The sequence below is a fragment of the Natrix helvetica genome, assembly GCF_964273705.1.
Source record: "Natrix helvetica genome assembly, chromosome: 4".
In the NCBI taxonomy this organism is placed as follows: Eukaryota; Metazoa; Chordata; class Lepidosauria; order Squamata; family Natricidae; genus Natrix; species Natrix helvetica.
In genome coordinates, this window is record NC_138550.1 from 53,450,489 (window position 1) to 53,468,433 (window position 17,945).

The 17,945-nt window shown below is 36.1% G+C and overlaps 1 protein-coding gene across 1 annotated transcript in view; it reads left to right on the forward strand.

The window, feature by feature from the left end:
- Positions 1-17,945, forward strand: part of ITSN1 (intersectin 1) — a 75,784-nt gene that overhangs the window by 45,409 nt on the left and 12,430 nt on the right. The window contains exons 15-23 of the mRNA XM_081952184.1: positions 1,654-1,794; positions 3,041-3,128; positions 3,251-3,390; positions 6,300-6,421; positions 7,363-7,589; positions 9,810-9,931; positions 16,258-16,505; positions 17,113-17,272; positions 17,620-17,825. Of these exons, the coding sequence (XP_081808310.1) occupies positions 1,654-1,794; positions 3,041-3,128; positions 3,251-3,390; positions 6,300-6,421; positions 7,363-7,589; positions 9,810-9,931; positions 16,258-16,505; positions 17,113-17,272; positions 17,620-17,825 (1,454 nt within the window). The remainder of the gene's footprint in view (positions 1-1,653; positions 1,795-3,040; positions 3,129-3,250; positions 3,391-6,299; positions 6,422-7,362; positions 7,590-9,809; positions 9,932-16,257; positions 16,506-17,112; positions 17,273-17,619; positions 17,826-17,945) is intronic.

A 17,945-nucleotide genomic window follows, 5' to 3' on the forward strand; every position in this document is an offset into this window, starting at 1 on the left:
TTACCAAACTAGCTAATATCATCAATGTACACTGATGATGTTACCTAGTTGGATAATGAAACGCCTGCAAGAAAACCACCAAGCTTGGAGAGCACCAGGAACCCCACATTCCAACCCTGAGCTACAAATATTCTCGTCTGCAGGTACCATATGAAGTACCTTGGTTTAAAACAGTTGCCCTATTTCACCCAACTAAAGATAAAGGAAGACAAATTTTTAATAATATATTTTACATTCTCCTTGGCAAAATTCTAATATATCAGAGCAAGTTAACTTTTATATAAAATGCTTCTTGTGCTGAGAGCCACAAAAGTACTTTTGGGCACAATCTAGGTTTATATCTATTCCATATTCTGAATATGGCATGTCTAACAAAACAATATTTTATAGTTTACATTAAACTTAGTTTTGTTGTATCATAAATATCCATGCTACACAAATGTGAAGTTGTGTCCTTCTAATTCCAAAAGCCTTCTGTTTTTCAGTAGCATCCATTCTTTCAGCCAGATTAAACAATAAACTACAAAATATAATTTTAAATCAGGTAAACCCAATCCTCCTCTTTCTTTTACATCTTGCAACAGCTCGTATTTAATGTGAGTTTTTCAGCTGCTTCATACATTTAGTTATATTTTTCTACTATTTTGGGGGGGTGCATCAATCAAAATGGGTATTGTCTAGAACAAAAATAGTGTTTAGGCAAAACATTCATCTAGGTCAGTGATGGTGAACCTATGGCATGCGTGCCACAGGTGGCAATCGGAGCCATTTGTCAGGGCACGCGAGGCGCTGCCCTGTCAGCTGCCAGCGCGCATGTGCGCGCTGGCCAGCTGAGTTCACCCTTTTTAAAAGCCATTTTTCACCCTTCCCAGGCTCCAGAGCCTTTATAGGAGCCTGGGGAGGGCGAAAAGAGGCCCCCCCCGGAGGCCTTCCGGAGGCTTCATGAGCTTCCCTGAAGCCTCCGGAAAGCAAAAAAACGGCCCTACCGGCAAACCGGAAGTTTGGGAACAGACTTCCGGTTTGCTCGGAGGGTCGTTTTGACTGCTTCGGAGGCTTCAGAGAAGCGTCCTGAAGGCCTCTCAAGCCTTCGGAGCGCTCAAAACGACCCTCAGAGCAAACCGGAAGTCACTTCCGGTTTGCTCGGATGTTCATTTTGATTGCTCCGGAGGCTTCAGGGAAGCGTCCTGAAGGCCCCTCAAGCCTTCGGAGGGCTTCCAGGGGGGCGGGGGGGGCTGTTTTCACCCTCCCCAGGCTCCTATAAAGCCTCTGGAGCCTGGGGAGGGCAAAAAAAGCATGCAAAAAATGGGGGGGTCGCCCCTGTAGTGCATGCATGCGCACTGGGGGGTCACACATTACATTATGGGTGCGGCACACCTGCACACTACCCCCCTGCACTCCCCCCATTTAAGGCACGCGAGCCAAAAAAGGTTCGCCATCACTGATTTGGTCATAAGAATTTTCCCCAATGGCAAGTGCATTTTCTTTCATCTTAACATATCTTTTTGAACTTCATTCCTAGTTGTAACATAATTATCTTGAAATAGCGTACAGTTCAAATTTATCATATCCCCAACTTAGAGGTCTAACTAAAAGAACCAGTTTTGCATTCCAATTAAAATCTGAGTAAACCACTATTTTCTTTCTCTGTTGAAGAACGATAAAAAACATCAACTGGAAGGGAAGCTTCAGGATATCAGATGCAGATTGACTATTCAAAGACAAGAAATTGAGAGCACAAACAAATCTAGAGAGTTGAGGATTGCAGAAATCACACATTTACAACAGCAGTTACAAGTAAGTTTATAGTTTTTAAAAATGTTTAAAATTAGATCTTACGTATTCTTGTATGAAAGAATAGGGTTTAATTTATGAGAGTTGAATATAGTAGTTGCTTAATTAGTATATGTGTTAGGCAATAAGTATGTGGCAACAGTGAAAATGAGCAGTATCCTAGGGAAATAAACTAATTTGTTTCCCATTTTTTTTCTCCAGAAGCCAGTGCACACGATGGGGTAGTTTTCTTCCCACGTCCCACAGAATCTATTCTGATACTGAAATTCAGTTAAGTTCAGTAGCTGTTAAATTATGCTGCTTAGGAGCAAGTGTACCTTAAAAAAATATTCCCACAAGATACTTGAGGTTGGTCCCCTGGTTTTCTGAAGCAAAAAATGTGACGTCTGGGATTTCAGGCAAATTTTCACTTTAAAATGCTTTCATTTGGATGTTTTTCTACTCCTGCTGCCTGCTTTGTACTGCAGGCATTTCCCTAAGTATCTTTCAAAGACTATATTTAGTAACTTCTGCAGATAATCATTAGTGGTTGAATTACCGAAATACTTTTAATTTGTCATAGCACAAATATTAACTATTAGAATATGTATTTTTCATATAATTTTCAAGCAGAATAATTCTGTTAGATGGCCAACGATTATAGTTATATAGTGGTTGAACCCCATAAAATTACACTTTCATCAAAATTGATTTGGAATTCCTATGAAATGTCTTTACCTAATACCTGTTGTTTCTAAAGGCATGCACTCATATCTGGCTTACTGATAATGACAAGTGCTCTTCCCTTTCTGTTCTGTTGTAATAAGAACTCCAGTGAAATAAGGAAGACTTAGGTGTGAAAAATCTCTTCAAAATCTTGATATGTGAAAAAGTGGGTGTAATTTAAACAGGTTTCTTCAGAGGAAATATCCTAATGTTATCTTTGAGATGGTATTCTTCATTAGTAACACAAATTTGTTTTCAAGATTTTGTATGGAATTTTTCTGTCACTTCAAACCGATAGCAATAACACGTATAGAAATCCTAGACATCATCTTCTATCCTCTTGCTTTATTCTATTGTGTTGTGAGAGGAAGCTGTGACTTAAAATAAGGAGAAATATTAGGGGAATATTCTACACAGTGGCTTTTTCTTTTTTAGCAGGCTTAAGGAACTGTTTTCTCAGAAAAGCGGTTTTTGGCGAATGATGAAGCAATTGTGATATGCTACTTGTGGTTATAACTACAACATCTCATGTTATTTCTTTTAGGAATCTCAGCAAATGCTTGGAAGATTGATTCCAGAAAAACAGTTACTCAATGACCAGTTAAAGCAAGTTCAACAGAACAGCTTGCATCGTAAGTTCATTTAAAAACGGTTCTCTGCTTGCAGAAATATGTATATTGTAAGGTCATTCCATTTAAGAATCACTAAATCTGGAGAATGTTTAATATTCATTGTCAGTATTTTTTTTAAATAGGAGATTCATTTCTCACAGTCAAAAGAGCTTTAGAAGCAAAGGAGTTAGCATGCCAGCAGCTTCGTAACCAGCTAGATGAAGTAGAAAAAGAAACCAGATCAAAACTTCAGGAGATAGATATTTTCAACAACCAACTAAAGGTAAACAGGTTTAAGTTATAATTAAGCAAGTCCTCAACTTTACCATTTGCAGTATAAATTGTGAAAATTGATGTGAGCATGTATATCCAGTTTTAATTTTTTTTAAAAGACCTGGTCCCTGTTTTTGGGATGAATATGTTTTTGGTGGTAAAATATGCTATCATGATAAAAACATAAGAGGACAGAAGAAATGATGCTGATTGTATTATTGGAAAAATGTTAGCATTTCCTAACACTTGAAAATTGAAAATTCTTCCCATAAAAGTTTGAGAGTCCCAAAAGATAACATATTCATCTTTTATTAGAATGCACCTCTAAGAATTAGCAATTCTTAGAAAGCTAAATGGACAAGTATTAATCAGGTCAGAATAAGCTTTTAAAAAAAATATCAGAACCCCATTTGACTGATTTAATTCTTCAGATATGGATTTAAGGTACTTAGTACAATCAGAGCAAAATTGTTCAGGAATGTAATATTACTATATAATTGTCATCATGCTTTTAATATTTCTACAATACTCATTCCTCTCTGTAATTTTTTTTAATTAAAATGTTCTGAAGATAGGATATGCACTAGATGAGATGCTAAAAACATGATGACAATTATGGATCCATATTGCATTCCTGGACAATCATATTTTTGAAGACTTAAACCAGGCAATTGCGACTATGATTTAAAAAAAAAAAGCTAATTCTGACCTGGTCAATAACTGCCCATTTAGCTTTCTAAATATTTAGTAATTTGCCTGTCTAGTAACTGCTCATCTTGGAAACTGCTTGCTGGCTTACTCAGAATAAGGTTCTATTCAAAGAGTGAGTGGGATTTAGCCCAAGGAGAGATCCATAATCTGTAACAGCAGTCTTGTAGGAGAATGTGCTCATTGAACAAAATCCCATTAAAAACAGACTAAAAGTTTAAAGCACATAATATTAAAAAAGCAAAAATAGTTATATAGTCAATATGAACAGATCACAGTGAATTTTACAAACGTAAAACAGAATTTTAGTTCAAATTGGAGCTAGACTGCTTTTTTATTGAGCTCCTATCACATACTCAGAAATTGCAGACTTGATAAAATAGCTTAAATCCAGTGGTAATTTTTGTACTGTTGAAGTTATCTGCAGTAGGTTGGAATGCCAAATAGCTGTATTAACCTCTTTGCTTAATTTTATAAATTGCATTGCACTGATTCCTTAGGTGCCTATTTACAAAAAAGACAATCAAGACTTAACTGCTAGTTATCAGCTTATAAATCTTTTAAACACGATTAGCAAAATTTATGCTAAACATCTATATAATAATCTATAGTACTTCATGGAAGAATGTTGATTGCCCTAAAGAAGACCTACAGACTATATTTATTTATTTATTTATTTATTTATTTATTTATTTATTTATTTATTTATTTATTTATTTATTTATTTATTATTCATTCATTCAATTATTTATTTGTTTGTTTGTTTGTTTGTTTAAAAGCAGCATATAATTCAATTCCCAAGAATAGCCATTAGGTGAAGTTGTCAACCTCTAAATTATATTACAGTATTTCATTACAAATCAGGTTGCCTCTGTGTTGTCCGTTTCTCTTCAAAAAAGAGTGAAGCAAGGTTGTCTGCTTGCTACCTTCCTTTTAAATGTCTACATAAACCCCATAATCCAAACTCTAGAAAATACTGAATTTCATCCAGCCCAGTTGAGTAATAAATGTGTATCATTTTTTATGAGATGATGCCATCATTCAGTTTTGAACAAATCAAAGCATTTAAATATCCATAAAGTGCAAGTTCTTGATGTATGATTAGATTAGATGTTAAATAAATTAGTCTTATTCTGTCTTCAGTGCTGTTTGATGTGTACTTCTGCTTATTTTAATTTTATGGATTTTGGAATTTGTGTTTTTGATTGATATGTTCAGTATATTAATGTTAATTTTATAATAAGAACATTTTATCAAGGGGCTGAGCAGTTTCCCTATGGGGAAAATTTGCAATGTGCTTACCTTTTTAGTTTAGAAAAAGAGTGAACAGGATAGGCAGAAAAAAAATCACCAAGATTAGATTAGGAGAAACTATTTTCTTGGTTGTTATTAGAATATTGCTGTAACTTTATACCCAAATTCTGTTAATGTATTTTGACATATTTTAACATTCTAGGAATTCATGTTTGATAGGCATTGTTAAGATGGTAAAACTAGAATTGTAACTATCATTTTAGTACAGTACTGTTGAGACTTGACATACTCTGTCCTATATGAACATAAATTAGTGATTGTTCCAGAACATCAGGCTTAGTTTTTGAGATTATAAAAATTATTCTGATGTTATTGATAGCACATCAGATCCAGAGCTGCCGTTTAGATTTCTATCTCAAAGGTAAGAGAATTAATATTTGAAAATTATTATCTTAAGTGATCACTAAAAACAGGATGCAGGGAATGAATAGCATTTTGCAAGTAAACCAATGGAACTTTTGAGAAATTTGAAAATCTATTCATTCTGTTTCAGGATGTACAAGCACTTCAGGTTCAGAAACAAAAGCAAACAAGTTGAATTTGAATTGTGGAATCCTTGGTGCTTTCTGAGTTTGCTACATATCATCTTAGAATTTAAGATGATAAGTCATGTAGACTTTTTATAAACAATTCTTGTCATTTCGGGTTGTCCAATAAAAGCAGTAAACTTTTAGGTTTGATAGCCAACCTCAAATCTAAAGCATTTGAATAACTAAAACAAATATAATATCAGATATAAATCATACTACAATGAGTTTGAAGTAAGGAGATTATATAAAATTTTAAATTAGTTTATTTGGTTTTTTTGGATGAGCTTTTTTTCTTCATGCTGAGAAACAGGGAACTGATTAAAATGTCCTGTGCACTATATAGTAACCCACCATTTCATTATTGCAGGACCTGAGGGAAATACATAACAAGCAGCAGCTACAGAAGCAAAAGAATATAGAAGCTGACAGACTAAAGCAGAAGGAGCAGGAGAGGAAAACAGAGCTGGAAAAACAGAAAGAAAACCAGAGGTAAGCTTGAATTTGGGAAGCATATTGTTTCTTGAAAGGAACTGATCAAAATCTTGAACAACCGGTTATTTATACTCTGGAAGGACTAATTATCCATATGTTTGGAAAAAGCTTGGCTTTTGGCATGGATGCATAATTTTCTTTCTTTTTTGTTTCTTTTAAATAAATTGTGTCATATTTTAATATTTTCCAGAAAAGTATTGATAGAAACATTTTATTTTATTTAGTTAACAAACTAGCAGCACTTCCTTAATTTAAAGTTGTATTTTCCTGGAAGTGCATGGCTATAGTATGGCTTCTCCTAGGAACCATATGATATCATACAATTGATCCAAAGCTTGTTTCTTGTTTGGGGTCCAACTATCACACATTCTATTTTAATTGCTTAATATTTTTATTGTTGTAAGTTAATATGTGTGTATGTGCACAATTATATTCGATTAAGATGAATTTAACTTTATTTGAAATAATAACCTAAATATTAGATAGCTGATTATCTGTTTGCTATATTAGATTCAAGCTAACAGTAACTCTATGTGTATGTGTGGGTCCTTCGTGCTTTCTGAGCTTGATTATTTTTTTGTAGACGTTTCATTACCCAAACTAGGTAATATCATCTGTGTTAGTAAAGAATAGGATTTGCTCTCAATTTATATTCTAGTGGCTTACCCTGTCAGTGTTGCTGGGGCCAACAATCAAGAAATAAACCATGCCCTAATCAAACAACTGCCAAAGAACCTAACAGTAAACAGCCCAGCCAAAGAACCACTCCCACCAACTTGTCTGAATATCTCCCTGAATTTTTAAGAACTTTTCCAATTAAGGCAATATATTAGAGGTTTTGCAATTGTTGAAACCATTGAGGCAAGGAAATATTTCTGCAATGACATGGTTTGCTTAGAATATTTCTAAATATCATTTATATGTTTTGCACTAATTAGAAAAACCCAAGACAGAGAAAGGCAGTGGCTTGACAGAATACAACAGGAAGAAGAACATTCACGGTCAAGGAAAAATCAAGAGGAAGAAAAACAAAAATGGGAAGAATTAAACAAAAAGAAAGAAAATGAGAAGAACAAACAGGAAGTTCAAGAAAAAATGACTAAATTTTTTCATCAACATAAAGATTCAACAAAACCAATTATCCAAGCTCCTTGGTCAACTGCAGGTACAAAATAACGGAATACTCAGATTAAATGCTCCTAAAATCTTATGTTCTTCTCTCCATGTACTGCTGACTGAAGTTTGGATAGTTGTCTATGTTTTTCTCATTTTCAACCAGCAATATTTTTATATTTATGATTTTTATGAGTGCATTTTAAAATTTTACTGTAAATCATTTTGAGATGCATTTTGAAACCAGTGCAGAGGCAATGAATAATAAATATTTTGTTTTCAATAAATTATTAATATGAACCAAGCAGATTAAACTGGAAGCAAATGAGAAGCATTTGAAGCAGGCTACAATTTATCTTTTGTTTCCCCCCCAATGCACAATAGAACCTCAGTGTTTATTTATAAGTCTTTAAACTAAACCTAGAACTATATTCGAATACATTTATATTACTATTTCAGAAATATGATTTAAAACTTCTATTGATATCCTATTTTTTCCCCTAATTCAAACTATTTGTTTGCATGCTTATCTTCCTATAAAGAAAGCTTCTTTTGGGGGTTCAATGAAAACTACTTATCCTAAAAATAAAATGCAATTCAATGCTAACACAATCTTTTAACCAACATGGGTTGAGTGCAGTACTAAATAAGAACAACACACTCAAAACGAGATACAGCCAAAATAAAAATTAAAAAATGCATTTTTGCTTCTTTCCCCTTCCTCAAATTTCTATTTAGATGTTGGTTTGATTATTTTAAAATATAATTTGATGTCACACTTTCATGCTCATGTACACACAATTACCATATTTTTCAAAGTATAAGATGCACTGGAGTATAGGATGCACCAAGGTTTTGAAGAGGCTTTTTTTTTTTAAAAAAAAGTAGGTAGGTAGAGGGATAGAGAGGGAGAGAAAGACAGAGAAATACAGTAGGTAAGTAGGGAGAGAGAGAGTAGTTAGGTAGGTAGGTAGATAAAGGGATAGAGAGAAATATTGAATGAGAGAGAGAGAGAGAAATACAAGCGGGAGGGAGGGAGTGGTAGGTAGAGCGATAGTGAGAGAGAAATAGAAAGAGAAATAAAATAGGTAGGGAGAGAGAGAGTAGGTAGGTTGGTAGGTAGAGGGATAGAGAGAGAAATAGAGAGAGAGAGAGAAATACAGTAGGTAGGTAGGGAGAGAGGGTAGGTAGGTAGGTAAAGGGAGAGAGAGAGAAATACAGTAGGTAGGTAGGGAGAGAGGGGGTAGGTAGGAAGGTAGAGAGATAGAGAGAGAGAAATAGAGATAGAGAGAAATGCAGTAGATAGGTAGGTGTTTCTGCTGGCACAGCACTTAATCAATGTAATTTTCATCAATCAACTAAAGAGCTTTACAAAAGGAAAAAAAAACGTTTTTGCAGTCTGCAAACCTCCCGTAAACGGGCCCATTTTTTTCCCCAAAACTAGCAAAAAGCAGCCCATTTTTTTCGAAAACGGCTCTGTTTTTTTGTCAAAAAAATTGCATGCATACCCTTATGGAAGCTTATAGAGTGCTGCGGGGAGGGGGGGGCAAACAGCCCGTTTTTTGCTCTTTTCTGTCCTCCCCAGCCCCCAAGAGTTCTCTGATAGCCTCTATAAGTGTATGTACGGCCATTTTCCTCTTTTTTGAGGAAAAAAGGTGCGTCTTATACTCCGAAAAATACGGTATATACAGTGAAAATTCAACTTAACATACCTCGATACAAGACACTTCACATGCTATGGAACAACTTTACTGTTTTATTTCATTTGACTGATGACATCATGGCAAATGATGTAAATGGCACATTGTTCAATGTATTGATTAATAGAAGACCTGTCTTCCTAATTAGACATTTCAGTGAACACTCTTACTTGGTACAAGCACATCTTTTTTTTTCATATAATAGCATCTGAAATTTTATAATATGGTTGCGATTAGTTTTTATTCATTTATTTTTTATTAAAATAGTGAATACCAATAATGAAAACGCCATCCAAAAATATAGTTAACAAACTTATGTACAGTATAGTGATTAAATAAAGTAAAGGTAATATCAAGAAAAAAAACCACTAATTTAATACTTGTGAATGTATTTTGCAATCTGCAGTTGATCCTTGTATTGTAAATTGTGTTTAAATGAATGTTTGAATGCTGCTTCTGCAAAAATGTAGATTACATTGAGAATGTGAATACAAATGATGCTATTGCATGCAAATTAAATTTCTCTCTTGAGATATAATTCAAAAACAACATATCTGTTTTTGTGGATCTAGAAAAGGCTCCACTAACTATTTCTGCTCAGGAAGATGTAAAAATAGTTTATTATCGAGCTCTGTATCCTTTTGAATCCCGAAGCCATGATGAAATCACTATCCAGCCAGGAGACATCATCATGGTAAGAGAAGAGTGCAGTATTACCCCAAAATCACAAATACTTTTCACATCTTAATAGAGGGGACATGTGAAAATAATGCGGCTGTGTAATAATATCTGGGGGTGTTATTAGAGACTATAGGGCTATAAGAAGGCAAATAGCGAAAACATGGTAATGAATAAGGCTGTGCTGTATTTTGGATTTGAAGGCAAAAAGACGTTGGAAGTTATTGGGTCATGACTGTCTGCAACTGGAAAAAGGTACTTGTTTTAAGGAGTTGGTGGCTGGTAGTCCTTAAACTCAGGAGTTATAAACATCTAGGAAAGTTGACTTAAAAAAAATATCCCGATTTGTTTTTAATTCTCTTACCATTTTAAGTATACATTCACATAATTGTTATTCTTCTTTACATTTGTCATTCTTATACATTTGTTATTCCATTTCATAGGTTATAATATACAGTTTGGGTTGCTTTATTTACCATCCCTTCTGCCTGTTGTAACACCACCTTCTTTTCCCTTTCTTTTCTCCTTCCCTTCTCTTTGCCCAAGTTAACATTGTATCTTTAACCACTTCTTCTTCTAACCTAGTTCTTAATAGATGGCTATATAGTTTCTTGATTATTCTTTCTTCCGTTCCCATAAGTATCTTATCCAACTCTGAACTTCCCAAGTTAAAACTGTACTCCCTTTTATCTTTTTTGTATCTTGATTGTATTGGCAATTGTGAAAAACAACCTATATCAATCCCTTGTTCTTCTAATTCTTGTTTTTGTTTTAGTTCCCTCCTTTCTGTTAAGATATATCTAATAATATTTTTCATACTACTAATATTTGGATGTGTCAATGCTTATTATGTTATTTCTCAATAAGATCCATTCTTTCATCCAAGTTAGTCCCGCTGCTTGATAATACGATTCCCAGTTTGGTAATCCAAATCCACCTCAAGCTCTTGCATCTTGCAACATTTTTATATTAATTCTTGTTTTTTTCCCTTGCCATATGTATTTTCCCACTATTTTATTCATACTTTCAAAATATTTTTTCTCTAATTTTATTAGTATTGTTTTGAATAGGTATAGCAATCTTTGTAATATATTCATCTTTACTACAGCTATTTTTCCCATTAATGATAATTGTAGGTTTTTCCATCTTTCCAGATCTATTTCTGTTTGTTTTCTCACCTTATAATAGTTATCCTCCTTTAATGTTACACACTTGATGTCAATTGGATACCCAAATATATCACTTTTTTCACCACTTGTATGTCCAGTTTCCCCATCAACTTTTTTGTTTTTCTGTCATATTTTTCACGAAATGTTTTGCTTTGTCTTTATTAATCTTCAAACCCGCTACTTCTCCATATTTTTCTATTATTTCAACTAGTTTTGGCCCTGTTTCTATTGGATCCTCCATAATAAACATCAAATTATCCGCGAATGCTTGTCATTTATATTCTTCTTTCTTTTAAATATTTTTTAAACTTGCATTCTATTTTTTTCTATAGATGTAACTATTTAATCTTCTGAAGCCTAGAAAGTTTTTGCAGTTCCTGTATAAACAGGGAAAAGGAGGGAAATATCCCTCCTGGAAGATCCTTGTTTAGAAGGAACATACCGTATATACTTGAGTATAAGCCGAATTTTTCAGCCCACTTTTTGGGCTGAAAAATCCACTTCGGCTTATACTCCAGTGAACAAAAAAAAAAATGTGGCTCTTTAAACATTTTAATGCGGCTCTTCTGTGTGCCGAGCGCCCGCTTCCCTCCCTCCTCTCGGGCTTCGGAGGGAAGCTTCTGCATAACCCCGGTGAGTGACAAGTCTCCCAGGCTGTAATTTGCCGAGCTGTACGCGCGCGCCTGTTTTCCACGGCGTGGAGCAGCGGTGAGATTCTGCGCGGCGAGCGATGATTCCGGGGGCCATCAGTGGGGGGGGGGCAGGGTCCCCCCTCGCGTTCCTCATCTTCCCGGATGGCCCCTGGAATCATCGCTCGCCGCGCAGAATCTCGCCGCTGCTCCACGCCGTGGAAAACAGGTGCGCGCGTACAGCTTGGCAAATTACAGCCTGGGAGACTTTTCACTCGCCGGGGTTATGCAGAAGCTTCCCTCCGGGCGCCCGCTTCCCTCCCTCCTCTCGGGCTTCGGATGGAAGCTTCTGCATAACCCCGGTGACTGACAAGTCTACCAGGCTGTAATTTGCCGAGCTGTACGCGCGCGCCTGTTTTCCACGGCGTGGAGCAGCGGCGAGATTCTGCACGGCGAGCGATGATTCCAGGGGCCATCCGGGAAGATGAATGCGAGGGGGGACCCTGCCCCCCCACTGATGGCCCCCGGAATCATCGCTCGCCGCCCAGAATCTCGCCGCTGCTCCACGCCGTGGAAAACAGGCGCGCGCGTACAGCTCGGCAAATTACAGCCTGGGAGACTTGTCTTATACAGATGATCCTGGAGAAACTATGCATGGACAGTTTCAACAACATGTACACAAAAATGTTTTGAAGGAAGCAAAGAAAACATCCAGAAGAAACTCATACAGGCTCTATCCTAATTCCCTTTGATATACAAGAGAAGGAAGGGAAAATGCAGCAAAGCTTTTCAAGATTTTGCTACTAGAGACTATAGTCTAATCAAACCCGATGAGTTGTTTTCTGGGTATGGCCTATCTTGAAGGGTTGACATCTATTGGTATAGTTTCTAAAACACATTAGGATTTGAAGCAGAATATTTTGAATTAGAATCTCGCCGCTGCTCCACGCCGTGGAAAACAGGCGCATGCGCACAGCTCGGCAAATTAAAGCCTGGGAGACTTGTTGTCACTCGCCTTTGCAGAAGCTTCCCTCCGAAGCGTTCCGAGGGAGGGCTGTAAACTTCCCTCCGAAGTCTTGGGATGTTCTGAGGAGCCGCCCAAGGCAAAACGCCGCTGCCAGGTAGTTAAAAGTACGTCTCTGATTCGTCTCTGTCAGTCTCTCTCTGATTCCCTCTCTCTCTCCCTCTCTCTGTTCCTCTGTCTGTCTTTCTCACTCACACACACACACACACACTTTTAGCAATTTTATTGTTATCTACCTGTATTTTTATTTTTGAAATTTACCGTGAGCTGCTGCATTTCTCAGCCTCAGCTTATACTCGAATCAATAACTTTTTCCAGTTTTGGGGGGTAAAATTAGGGGTCTCGGCTTATACTCGAGTCGGCTTATACTCAAGTATATACGGTAAGCCTTTTTTCATAGACAGGATTTTAATTATTTGACATATATAGTGTAAATTCTTATTTTGCAGTACTAGAAAATGATTTTTTTTCCTGTGTCATAAAGTTTAAAATATTGAATCTTATATGAACTTTAATTTGATGTATAGGTATGCTGCTAGATCTTAACTTTATGATTACATCAAATTTACTTAAAGTTCTGTTTATAGTTTTCTAAAGTTAGTTTATTTTTCAAATGAAAGAATACCAGGTGGCATGGTTGTATGCAGTTTTTTTTTCATGTTCAGTTTAGTAAAAAAAAATTATATACAATACATTCAAGGCTGTAAATCTCTGTGTGTATATGACAGTACTAGTACACAGGATTTGTATCACATTGATTGAACACGAATAGGTTTTTTTTAAAAAAAATAGGGATATTTGGCAATTGACTGATGGTAATTTTGTCAATGCCAATGGTGCCCCAGTTATTTTGGAATTACGCCCAAGACGCCTGTTACTATTGGTACTACCTTTGCTTTCTTTTGCCACAATTGCTCTATATCCATTTACAAGTCTTTGTATCTTGTTATCTTTTCAAGTTCTTTCTCTTCTCTTCTGTTGTCTCCAGATACTGTAACATGCACTATCCAAACTTTTTTGTTGTTCTTATCAACAGTTGTTAAATCTGGGGTATTGCGTGGCAGGTGTATGTCAAATTCTAAAATCCCAGAGCACCTTAGCTTCTTCATCTTGTATTATTTTCTCTATTTTATTCATATGTTTGCAAGGAAATTTTATTTTTTGCACATTTTCCAATCTACCATTTTTGTTACTTTGTCATGCCATTGCCATTGTAGTCTATGCAGCCTTGTTTCAGCAGCTGACTAGGTGATCCATTGCTTCTTCAGCTTATTTGCAGAGGTGGCTTTTGACTTCTCTTGCTGTCTTCTAGCTGTGAATATATGTATTCTTAGCTTGGTCTTATACAGCTCCTCTGTCTCTTTCTTAAACTTTCCTGGTCTTACATGCTTACCAGGTTTTGGCTTTATCTGCTTTGTCTGCTATTTTTTAATGTACAGTACTGGCCATGTAATCTCCCATATCTCTTTACTGTTCTTAATTTGGTATTTTTTGTAGGCCAATTTGGTCTCTCAATAGGCCTTCCTGGTATATTAGCTCCAGTGTTATTTTCTTCATTGCTCTTCAGATATTCCTCTAGTGCCCTTTTTTCCTTTCTCAACCATCTGATGCATTTGCAATATTTCACACCCATCTACTTTCCTTGGCAAATAGAGTCTGTCAATGAAGGGCATGATTCCTTATCATTATTTTTCTGATCTTCCTATCCAGGGCTTTTAGTTCTACTTGAGTCCAGTCTACTATTTGAACGGTGTATCTAATAACTGGAATAATCCAGGTGTCAATTATCTTGATAGTATTTCCTCCGCTGAGTTTGGACTTTAAGAACTTCTTCACTCTCTTGATATATTCACTACTTTTTCTTGACTTCAGTATGCTTGATGTCAGCTTGAAAGATGCCCAGGTATTTGTAGTGACTGTATTCATCCAGGCCCTTAATGTTATTTCTATAGGGCATCTTCCTTCAGTTTTTACTATTTTTCCCCATTTGATAATAAGCATGGGACAGTCCAAACTCCATTGTAATATCTTTGTTGTATAGCTATTTACTTAGAACCAAATTAGAGAAAGAAGTAGTAAAAGAAGCAATGATAATATGGGCAGATATTTTTGATGTTTGATAGCATGGCTTTACAGACCTGTGAAGATTGTAAATGCAAGGATTGGTCGCAAACTTTTTCATTATTGTCATAACTGTGAACGATTATTAAAAGTAATTGCTAAATAAGGAACTACCTATTGGTATATGACAGTGATGGCGAACCTTTTTTGGCTCGCGTGCCACAAGTGGGGGGAGCACAGGGGGGGTCGAGTGCGGGCGTGCCGCACCCATAATGCAACGTGTGATCCCCCCCAGTGCGCATGCGTGCACAACGCGCGACCCCCCCCCATTTTTACATGCTTTTTTCGCCCTTCCCAGGCTCCAGGGGCTTTATAGGAGCCTGGGGAGGGTGAAAAGAGCCTCCCCTGACCCACCGGAGGCCCTCCGGAGGCTTCAGGGCAGCGCCTCGCGTGCCCTGACAAATGGCTCCGCATGCCACTTGTGGCACGCGTGCCATAGGTTCGCCATCACTGGTATATGATATTGAACAATTCCTCTCAGCTCATTCATTTATATGCATACCTCTGGAATGCTTCTCTTTACACCTTTTTAAAAATTTAAAATGTTGTTCAAATGTTCTTTCTAACAAGGAGCCAGACACACGCAATTAGTTGTAATTTTTTTTGTATTTTTATCCTAGTATAATAAACATATTTTATGATAAATTTTAATACAGTATATAAATCTAACAAATAATTAAATATACCCTATTACCTGGTTGAAATGTATTTGAATATAAGTAACTCGGGTTGGTAGTTAAGCTGTTGGTCTGAGCTCCGAGCTTAGCAATTTGGTTGCAAACGTTTCGTTACCATTTGAGGAGACGTCTCCAGTGCACTTTGAATTGTGCTCACCTGTCAGAGCATTGGTCTTTAAATACCTTTTTATGTGATGCAAACTGACTACATCTCCTTGAATTCTGACGAAACGTTTGCAACCAAATTGCCAAGTTCGGAGCTCAGCCCAACGCTATTCCCTGATATTGTTTCCTTCAGATCATGACAATGTATGTTAATATATAAAATAAATAAGCATAGTTGTTGAAGCATAGTTGCATAAGAGGAAAATAATTAGGCTGTAAATATTAATACAGATTTAATTTAAGTTTATTTTATATATTTTACTGTTATTTGCCTTCATTTATATATGTTGTGCCTCTTATATTTAGATTATATTGTCCTAAATTGGTATAATTGGAATTGCTCTCTGGTGGGTTTCTTGGATACTATTGGTTTTCACTATCACTGTCAATAAGGCTTTGTCAAAGCTTTTTGTTTCAGTCACTACAGTTTTACTTACATTTCATTAATTATAATACTATTGCTCTAAAATTCTTAAACACTTTTCATTTGGTAAAAGTGTTATTTATGGAAATCGTTGTAGCTTTATGTTTTGATTTAACTTATTACTTTTGAACAGGTTGATGAAAGCCAAACTGGGGAACCAGGATGGCTTGGAGGTGAACTGAAGGGGGAAACAGGATGGTTTCCTGCAAACTATGCAGAAAAGATGTCTGAAACTGAAATTCCAAGTTCCATAAAGCAGCTAACTGACGTGACATCTGTTCCTAAAATTTCATTGCGTGAGACCCCTTCAACACCTATGGCACCACCTGTTCCTACAGATTCAAGCCCTACGAGCAACAACTGGGCAGACTTCAGTTCAACGTATGATTTCATTGGAATTTCAATTTTTCCTCCATTTGGTAATTGTATAATGAATGACCGAGATAAACTATACCATGTTCACAATTAATTTTACAGGAGGTTTAACTTACATACTGAAGCACGTCTGCCCTTAATTTCTGGCATATTAGTGGTTTCAAAATTGGTCAGCACAGTAAAATTGAGTTTAAAAATTATTTTCCCCCAACCCTTTTTACTTTCTGCTCTTAGAAAGCGGTTAAAATTGTTTTGAAATTACAAACTTTAGAAAATATTCCAAAAAAGAAAAGTATTTGAAGGCTTTAAAAAATTCAAGCCACATAAAAAGAAATCCATGGTCATAATTGCTTGCAGAAATTACAAGCAGCTATTGTTCCGTTCCCTCTTTGTCACCCTGTTGACAAGGTGGAATAAGGCCTCCAGGGCTTCTAAGGCCTCGTGATGAATATCGGTTTTGAACATTTTAGTTCTTGACAAGATCATGCAGTAGTAGTAATAACGAAAAAGATGCAGGAATCACCAGTGATCCAGTATTATCATGATTAGAGAGAAGAGAAAACATCCTTCTTAATTATGGTAATGATTATATACATCATCTCCCTTTATGCAGTTGGCCAACAACTACTAGTGATAAGCAAGAAACAGATAACTGGGATGCTTGGGCAGTTCAGCCTTCCCTTACAGTTCCAAGCACAGGACAGTTAAGGCAAAGATCTGCCTTTACTCCTGCAACTGTTACTGGATCCTCTCCTTCTCCTGTTTTGGGTCAGGTGAGTTGATATTGTGGGTAAGCTAAATACCATACGGGCATAGATGTTATGGGGTACTGTGTATCGTACTTGTGCTCTTGCTTTATTAAACAAACAATTAATGGATTAGATAAATAATAGAACTGATAGTTTCACTTTACACGAATAGGCAGGAAAACTACAATGTAGGAGTTCCTGGGTCATACTGTCCGAACTGAAGAATGCACAGCAATGCTAAACAAATACTTTGGAAATTTCACAGTACCATTATAACTTCACAATCTATGAAAGTTGTGCCTTCTCATGCCCATTTTATTGATTATTATGGTATATAAAATAAACTCAACCTATCTTTAATATCTAACTAGGGTGAAAAAGTAGAAGGACTTCAAGCACAGGCATTATATCCTTGGCGAGCCAAGAAAGACAACCATTTAAATTTTAACAAGAACGATATCATCACTGTGTTAGAGCAGCAAGATATGTGGTGGTTTGGAGAGGTTCAAGGACAAAAAGGATGGTTTCCTAAATCCTATGTGAAACTTATATCAGGTCCTATAAGAAAATCAACAAGGTAATTCTTTTATTTTACTACATATAATAGTAATGGAAGGATTATTTTAAACAGCTGTTAAGATAATTATGTATATGAACAGGTGTATATAAAGATTGTTTAAAGAGAAAAAATAACTTG